This window comes from Zalophus californianus, chromosome 8, assembly GCF_009762305.2.
Source record: "Zalophus californianus isolate mZalCal1 chromosome 8, mZalCal1.pri.v2, whole genome shotgun sequence".
NCBI lineage: Eukaryota > Metazoa > Chordata > Mammalia > Carnivora > Otariidae > Zalophus > Zalophus californianus.
Window position 1 is genome coordinate 95,726,745 of NC_045602.1, and position 8,725 is coordinate 95,735,469.

The 8,725-nt window shown below is 50.9% G+C and overlaps 1 protein-coding gene across 1 annotated transcript in view; it reads right to left on the reverse strand.

The window, feature by feature from the left end:
• SLC24A3 (solute carrier family 24 member 3) overlaps positions 1-7,650 on the reverse strand; it is a 492,589-nt gene extending 484,939 nt beyond the window's left edge. The window contains exon 1 of the mRNA XM_027623076.2: positions 7,167-7,650. Coding sequence (XP_027478877.1) covers positions 7,167-7,605 — 439 coding nt within the window. The 5' untranslated portion in view covers positions 7,606-7,650. The remainder of the gene's footprint in view (positions 1-7,166) is intronic.
• Between the last annotated feature and the right edge of the window lie 1,075 nt (positions 7,651-8,725).

An 8,725-nucleotide genomic window follows, 5' to 3' on the forward strand; every position in this document is an offset into this window, starting at 1 on the left:
TTAAAAATGGGGCTATTGACTTCTTGATGTCAACTGGGGGCACCCCCTTTCTCCTGGTGGCCCACACCCCACCCCTGCCCCCTTTGTTCTTTCATGAAAGTCCTATTCAAGAAACCTGCTTGTTACTTCCTTGTTCAGAATTCACAGTATGTCACACAAGTGAAAATGACCTTTGTTGTGGTCAAGCAATGCAGAAATGCAGTGGGGGAACGAAGAAAGAAATACCAAGTTGCAAATGTGAAATTCCACCAACTAGGTCACAGATGAGCAGACATTAATTATTCTTGCTATCGTAGAAATAAAGAGTGACTGACAAGCAAGGAACAATGGCTAGATTCCATGATTCAAATAGGCAACTTGTTTCGGTTTGAACACCTCCCGATATGACAAAGGCCTTTTCCCCTGTTCACTCAAACTCCCACCTAACGTCTTTAATCTAGAGTGCAAAGGGTCATGACCAACATGCTTCACGGTCACGGACGGGTCCAGGAAAGTTGGGTTTCCATCCAAGGCTCAAATGCCTAGGCACTGCCATTCTAATCCCACCACTCCCTTTTCTACACATTTCATTAAAAATTAGCCAAGGCTCCATTTGGGGTCTGTGCCTAAAACCTTATCACCTCAAAATTCCCCACAGTGTTTGGGGAACCAATTTACATCCTCGCCTACAGTAAATGAGAGAAGCTGTCTCCCCTGCACCTCTGCCAACACTCGACATTATCATACACTTTCATTTTTGCCAATCTGATCTTAAAAAAATGGTATTTCATCATTTTTAAAATTAGATTTCCCTGAGGGGCACCTGGGTGGCTCAGCAGGTTAGGCGTCCTGATCTTGATTTTGGCTTAGGTCATGATCTCAGAGTCGTGAGATCGAGCTCTGTGTTGGGCTCTGTGCTCAGCGGGGAGTCTGCTTGAAGACTCCCTCTGCCCCTCCCCCCACACTCTTTCTCTCTCTCTCCCCGCCCCTTCACCCTCAAATAAATAAATAAATCTTTAAAATTAGATTTCCCTGATTACTATTAAGGCTGAGGATTTTTACTGCGTCTACTGGTCATTTGCAATTGCTTTGTGAATTGCCTGTTCATAACTTTTGCCCATTTTTTATAAATTAGCTTTTTGGTCCCCTATTCATTACCAACTTAATTCCTTTTATTTTCCAGGTTCCAGCTTCTCCTTACCACCAACACCTCCTCCAAGCCATGCTATATTTCTCATTCGTCTCTCTCATAATTCTTGAAAATTAGTTGTTCAACACCTCTCCTCCCACTAAAGTCCAAGCCACCATGAGGACAATATTCCAGGTATCCATCTTCGACACCGCTATCACCCCAACAACTAGGAAAAAGCCTACCACATGTTTACTGAGTGAATGAATGGAAGTCCCTGGGTCTTATGCCAATAGGGTTCAGGCAGGAATTCATTCAAGGGGTGCCACTGAAGACAGTTTCCTAGGGGACCACTTACAAAGGTGGGGGTGGGGGTGGGAAAACCAACGAGGGATGGTGAAGCCCCCAGGACTCCCAACGATGAACGGCATCACTGACCCCAGGGATGAGGACAAGGACAAGACAAGTGCACCTTCCAGGAGAGAGTCTGGAAGACACCATCCATGCCTAAGAACTTAGGACTCCATGATCACAACTGGCTGGATGGTGCCCCCCACTACTTCACTCAGAGAAAACCTCTTCCACTGAATCTTTAATTCTCAAACCCTATAAGAGAATACCATGTTTCAAACCATCGCAAAGATAAACAAAAGCCAAACAAGCTCTACAGAAACTGAAGGCAGGGAAAGAGCAGAAAAACTTGCGTTACCTTCTTGGCAGTACAAGCCATTTGCTATGTGACTTCAAGGATGCCTCTGAACTCTCTGTACCTCAGTCTCCCCAACACAAGAGCCTGTATACTATCATTCCCCCAAAAAACTTATTTCACTCAAAGAAAAGGAATCTCCTTAAGGAAAAAGAGAGTTGCCAAAATCCTGTCCTCTCAGCCAACTTCCACCAAGCCTTGGAATTCTCAGCAAATGGCTGGTTTTGCAATTCTTTTGGCTTTGCCAACCCTCTGGGGTATTAAAAAAAAAAAAAGAAGAAGAAGAAAGAAAAAGAAATCTTCCCACAAGGATTCAAGGCTTGCAAGTAAAGGAAATCTTTGAGAAAAATCTGGGTTGATGAGCAGCTAAGAAAAGCCAGGAGAGACACATCTATATATGTTTAGGCAGAAAATAGAAAAGGTTGAAAAGCAATGTGTTTCTAAAATACTGCTTCTATGAAAGCAACCTTCTGTTACTCCTTTACTCTCCCTAGTCGACTGAAAAAGGCAGCGTGATTCCCATTTTCTATTCATGTCCTCCTAAACTGAGGCTAGGGAATGCAGTGGCATCCAGCTTGGATGCAAATGGGCTTGCGTTCAAATCCTGCCACTTAATGAAGTGACACCAGGCAAAGCACTCACATTCCACAGCTCCGTGTTAGCCCATGAAAAATGGGTAACAACACTGAATTTGATGGACGGGGGCAGAATTCTAAATTGTGAGATTAAAATGTATGCCAGTAACTGAGCTCCTGAGGCATGGTAACTAGTTTTTAACACAGGTCCTGTAGTTCAGAAATCAAAACAGCTTTTTTACTCAACAAGCATCTTTTGAGCATCTACTGTGGGCGGGTGACACAGATGACAAAGGTGAGCAAAGGTCACAGGGTCCCTGACCTCCTGGAGCTTAGAATCTGGTGAACAGGACAGATTACTCAAACCAAAACCAAATAAATACATAATTGCCAACTGTGATAAATGCTATGAAGGGAAAACTGAGGGTGTTCAGAGAACAAAACAGGGGATCTAGTCAGGTCAGGAAGATCTTGGGCCTGGAGGTGAAGGATGAACTGCTGTAATGGTGACTGTGGAACAGCATGTGTGGCAGGTCTGGGACTAGAAGAAGTGTCACCCTTTTCAGGAGCAGAAGAAAGGCCTAAGTAGCAAAGCATGGAAGGGAAGGCAGGGAGGGAAGATAATGCTGGAGAATCCAGCAAGGCATCTCCCTGTCAGCCACAGGAGGGATCGAGAGGTTGTGGTCTTTGTCCTCTGAGGAAGAGGAAGCCACAAAGCTAAAGATGTGCTCTCAGATCTGCAACGGAAATTTGCAGTTCAGACACCCACACGGCGCTCTTTCCAAATACCACCTGTGGACCCCATACCTGACTTCAGATGCACTGCCACATTATCATGATTGGAAGGTATTTCAAATATGCATGTATTATTCACCATTTACCACCTTGGGAAATGTCTCTGATCTGTAAGTTATTATCCCTTGGACCCCTGGTTTTCCAAAGACAGCCACAACACACATGCCCATGTTACACACCAACACACATACCCATCTGCTTGCCTTACGATATACCCTGATGCTCCTCCACTGAGTAAGTGGCGGTTTCTCTGTCACCCCTTTTTGAACTTGGGTTGACATCTGTCACTGTCTTGGCCAAAAGAAAACAGTGGAAGTCATACCGTGTCATTTTGGAGGCTAAGACAGAAAAATGCTGTGCACTTCCACTTTATCCTCTTGGAACACAGCTGCTGTGCTATGAGGAAGTTCAAACTAAGGCACATGGAGAAGCCATATGGAGAGGCCACATATAGGTGTTCTGGTTGATAGCCCAGCTGAGGGTCCAGCCAACAGTGGGCATCAACCCCAGACATGGGAGTGATGTTGCCTCCAGATGACTGCCAACCCAGCTGTCAAGTCACCCAGCCTTGCACTCTTTCCAGCTGAGGCCCCAGACATGGAGCAGAGATAAGCCATCCCTACTACACCCTGTCCAAAGTATCCATGAGCAAAAAAATAAAATGGTAGTTTTACACCACTATATTTTGGGGTAATTTGTTATTAGCAATAGTAACTGGACCAGATATATGTGTGTGTGTGTGTGTGTGTGTGTGTGTGTGTGTGTATAAACTTTGAACTATATATATTACATATATATATTTCTCCCTTACTCATTATTCACCTACCCAAGAACTTTCTAGAGGGAATGTCTATAACCACTGCTGAGTTAGAACCTCTGGGCTTTTTTCACACAACTTCTGGAAAAAAGGGGGACCAGTTTCCTTACTTCAAAGAAAAATTAAACACTTTCAAACCACTCAAAACACACACAAGTAATCCATTCTCACTGCAAAAACAAGAAAAAGAGAAGAAAACCCTTGTTAGCAAATCTGACACCTTATTTCAATTGGCTTTGAAAACCGATGGAAAATGAGATCTTTATCAGCAACAACTAAATAGAGCACCTAGGCCCTCTTGCTTCCTCTACCACCGAACGCTCGAACGTCAGCAGAGTGTGTGCAAGCTTAAATAAGGCAATGCACATAAAATGTCCTTGTTTTAGCACAGTGCCTGGCACTTAAAAGCCCACCAAGTTCCAGTTATTATTACTGCTTTTGCTGCCCTGAGGGTTAACCTTTGTCTTGATTCCAGCACTAACCCTTCCTTTAATAATGCTTGCATCCCATATCAGCAGAAAGGACTCTATACTGGAGTTCAGTCAGATGTCCAGAAAGGGAGCTCAGATTCCATACGATCAGAAATGTTATACAACACTGTGTAACCCAACTTCCATGCTTCTCTACTTTGGTTTGGTGAAAGGACTGTCCTCTTTATAAAAAAAGAAAAATCAATATGTGTTAGAAAACAGGCTTCTGAGAAGTTACATTTAATCACTGCATGGCTTTCAAGGGGAATAAATAAAAATATCCCCCTTTGATCATTAGCAAGGTACCCCCCATGTGGTTATATAAATATTACAAAGCTGCACCCAGATGGTGGCATGAATACCAGGGAACAGACGTGGGATCAAAGAGCCAGGCCACCTCAGGTTGGTTCCTCCCTCTACTCCTCAATTGCTGTGTGACCTTAAGCGAATCACTCAGCCTCTCCCAGACACAGTGTCTTTAAAACAAGGCTAAATTCCAAACTTTTTATCCATACTGAAAGGACCCTTAAGTAGAATAGCACCCAAGTTTCCAGGGTAAAAGTCACTATTCAAATGCTTAAGTTTGCTAAATGACAACCCCCAAGCTAAATGATCACTTGCAGATTCACACACATTAATTAATTAGCTCAAAAAAATTAGCTCAAAAAACCTGAGCCTTGCTGAGAATCAGCTAGGCGTCATATAATGAAATTATAAGTATCTACCTGAAGAAAAGGTGACTAGGGACAGAATTAGGACTGGCATGCCATCTGAGACCTGGATGGCATCCCCCTTCACACTGCTAGCTTTTCACTATTACCGCCAGTTGCTGGGGTAGGGGTATTCTGAAGCCCTACATTTATGGGAGGGGAGAGAGAGGCAGAAAGAATATGGGAGGAGAGAGATCAAGGGAAGGGACAGGGAAAAGAGCTGTGCTATGGAACTAAGTCCAGAGCTGGTGGCACCTGAAAAGAAATGTCACTGCTAGGGAAACCATTTCAAAATGACATTCAAGTCACCAGGTTTCAAGTTTACAGAGTGTCTGCCACCCCCTTTCTCCCTGAACATCCCAGCTTTCCCAGGGCCCAGGCAGCCCCCTGCCACTGATGGACTTAACTGTATGGGTCACATTCTCCTTCCAGAAAAACGTCTTTTATAGCCTGACAGTGGTGGAAACTCTAGGACTCACAGAGCCCCAGCACGCAGGAAAAATGGCCGGCATGTAATTGACTTCGCATGGTCCTTTCCAAAGGTGGCATCAAGTACAGACTGGCTTTGCACTCATAAAAATCCGGTAGATTAAAGAGAGGTGAAAGAAAACCCTCCTCGTGAGAATCAGTCAGTAGCTGCTTTTGGCAGGTCTGGCACTGCCCTCCGAGAGAGGTCCAGCTTCCCTCCCCAGCACAGCCCCCTTCCCGATGTCAGTCCCCATCACCAGATAATCTGGGATTCAGGAGAAAGGGAGAGAGCTGTGGAGTCCCAACGGCTCCACTGAAGACTCGGGCAGACTTTCTCATATTACCCTATATGAGGAAGTCTGTCAAGAGGTCTGTTAAGACCTGAACCAAGCCCGACCATATGCTTTCCCCCCGGAAGCATGAGACCAGCCAATTTGGGGGAGATCCCTTTTTTAATTGATGCCACCCTTTTACCATCACTATCAAAAGGCTTTTATTCTGCACTTCCTAACGCTTTGTATCAGAGCTACATCTATCTTAACACCAAAGCACGTATTTGTAACGGCTTTTTCTCACAACCATTTTTACGGCTGTTTTCCCACGAACTGTGCCACTTGAACGGCTGGGATATAAAACCGTTTTTACAACAGTTATTCTTCCAAGTCTCTCCCTCCGTTATTTAGACAGCTGCCCCCCAGGGTCCAAACTGTTTTCAGTGGACAACTGTTCTGAGCACATTTCTCCACAAGGTCTATTTCAGCTCAAGAAAAGCCAAGGACAAAGATAAGACAAAAGTTGTGGGTAAAGGGCAGACCCACTGCAGGGCACCATAAGAGCAGTCGACAGCGTGATGGGCAGGGCAATCTAAATCATTTCTTCCAGAATTGCAAGTGCACAAAAGGGATCAGCCTTCCCAGTGAGTGGTCAGTGAAAGAGAACAAGTACATTCCTAAACCCTAGCCAGGTGACCAACACTTTTTTTCCTACCCGAAGTTCCGGGCACCTGTTCTGGAAAAGTGGGTATGGAGCTCTCTACCTGGTACATACCGCCTGTTCTGTGTGGGGAACACTGGAGAATTACGTGTTCTGGCCAGTCAACCAGCCCCCTTCGTGCCCGCAACAAGCCAAAGGTATACAGGCGTTTACCTGCACAGGTACCGAATCTTAATCAGGACCACTTTATTGCTGGCCTGGGGGGGGGGGGGGGCGCTTCTTTAGGGTAACAGCCCCCGCCGCCTCTACCACCAGTCCCTCCAGCCGGTTGGTAAGAAGGATAGAGCCAAGAGGCACAGGTAAGTGTTCCCGGGGCCAGCCGGGCGGCCCCACGTGCTGGCCGCGTTTCTACTGCGCGGTCCTGCCTCCAGGGCACCCTCCTCCTGAGCCCCTCCAAGGGGCAGAGGGAGTCCTCGTGCCCGGAACCCCCTCCCACCGGCCAGCCTGCTCGCCCCGAGCCCGGCCCGGGAGCCCCGAGCTCCCGGAGCCGCAGCGCCCACTCGGGGCGAGCCGCGAGCACTCACCATTATGCTCTTGCATGCTCGACAGCGACCAGAGCAGCAGCGCCACCAAGGCCAGGAAGCAGAGCTGGCTCAGCAGAAGGTCCCTCCGGCGGCTCCGGCGACGCTCGCGGTCCTCGTCGTCGGGCGACGGCATCCTCGGGCGGCAGGGCAGCGGCCCCGGCGGGGGCCCCGGCGGGCGGCGGCCGCTCCTGTCGCGGGCGGCCGCGGCGGGGACGGCGGCGGGAGGCAACCCTGCGCGCTGCAGCCGCGCGTCCTCGCTGCGCTCCCGCTCGGCCGCCGCCGCCTCCTCTTCCTCTTCCCCGCCGCTGCCGGGCTCGTCGTCTTCGTCCTCGTCGTCGCTGTCGCTCAGTCCCTCTTCGCCCTCCTCCTCCTCCTCCTCGCCGCTGGCCCGCGCCGCCGCCTCCCGGCGCTCGGGGTCCCTCTCCTCCTCGCGCGCCATGGCTCCCACGCTCGGCGTCCGCGCTCGGCCTCGGGCGGCGGCGCGGCGGAGGCGGCGGGGGCGGCCGGGAGGCGGGGGCGGCGGCGGCCGAGGAGGAGGAGCGGGGAAGGACCGGCGGGAGGAGGGCCCGCCGCTGGCCAACTCCGCCGGCTGGCGAGGCCACCCGGGCTGGCTCCGGCCTCGCCGGCTGCGGGAGCGCGTCGCGGGGCCGCCCGCCCCCTCACTCCATGGTCCGCGCGCGGGGAGCGGGGAGCCGGGGCGAGCGGGGCCGGGGCGCGTCGGGAGCACTGGCGAGGCGGGAGCACGAGCGGCGCAGCTCCCGCAGCCTGCGGCGCCGCGGCGGCTCAGGCTCGGGCGCGGGCGGGGGGCAGTGCCGGGGACGCAGCCCGCGCTGGCCGGCGCGGCGGAGAGGGGGCGCGTGGGGAGGAGACTGAGCTGGGGAGGGAGCCCGGTCCGCGATCCTTCGGCCGTGCGGGGCCGGGCGGGAGGGGGCCAGCGCAGAAGGCCCCCTCTTGGGGAGCACGCCGCCGGGAGGCGGGTCTCCGGGCTGAAGGAATCGCCCGAAACTTCGGAGAAACCGAGGGTCTCTTCAGCCCCCTCCCCACCTTCTGCCCTGAGCGGAGAGGCCGCGAGTGCGCTCGGCTGCGCGCGCCCAGCCCCTGGCCGCGCCTCTTCCCGCGGGCCTCCTGGGTTTCCCTCCGCCCCCTTGTGGGGATCCCCTGCGCGCCAGGCTCTGGACCTGGGAACCGGACTCTCTGGAGGCTCTTGGCTCACTGGGGTGTCCTGGCTCCCCCCGCTGGCCCTGCTCACACTTCACTCCCCGATCTCACTGGACCCAACCCAATGCTGTGGCTGAAGGAAGGGGGGCACCTGGCACTGTCCTTGAGTGAGGCGGCCTAAGGGTCCCTAGCAGGGTCACAGCAAAGGACAAAGCAAACCTTCAAAGGTGGCTTCCTTTCCACAGAGGGACCATTTCACTCACAGAGACTAGAAGACTCTTGCTTCTTGGGCATGTCATTTATTTACTCCTGTTCTCAGCTTGGCATTTTCCCAGACACACAGAGCACCTTTCCTATGATGCCGGTGTGGTTGTTCTTTTGCTTTGGTTCCCAGGTACTGA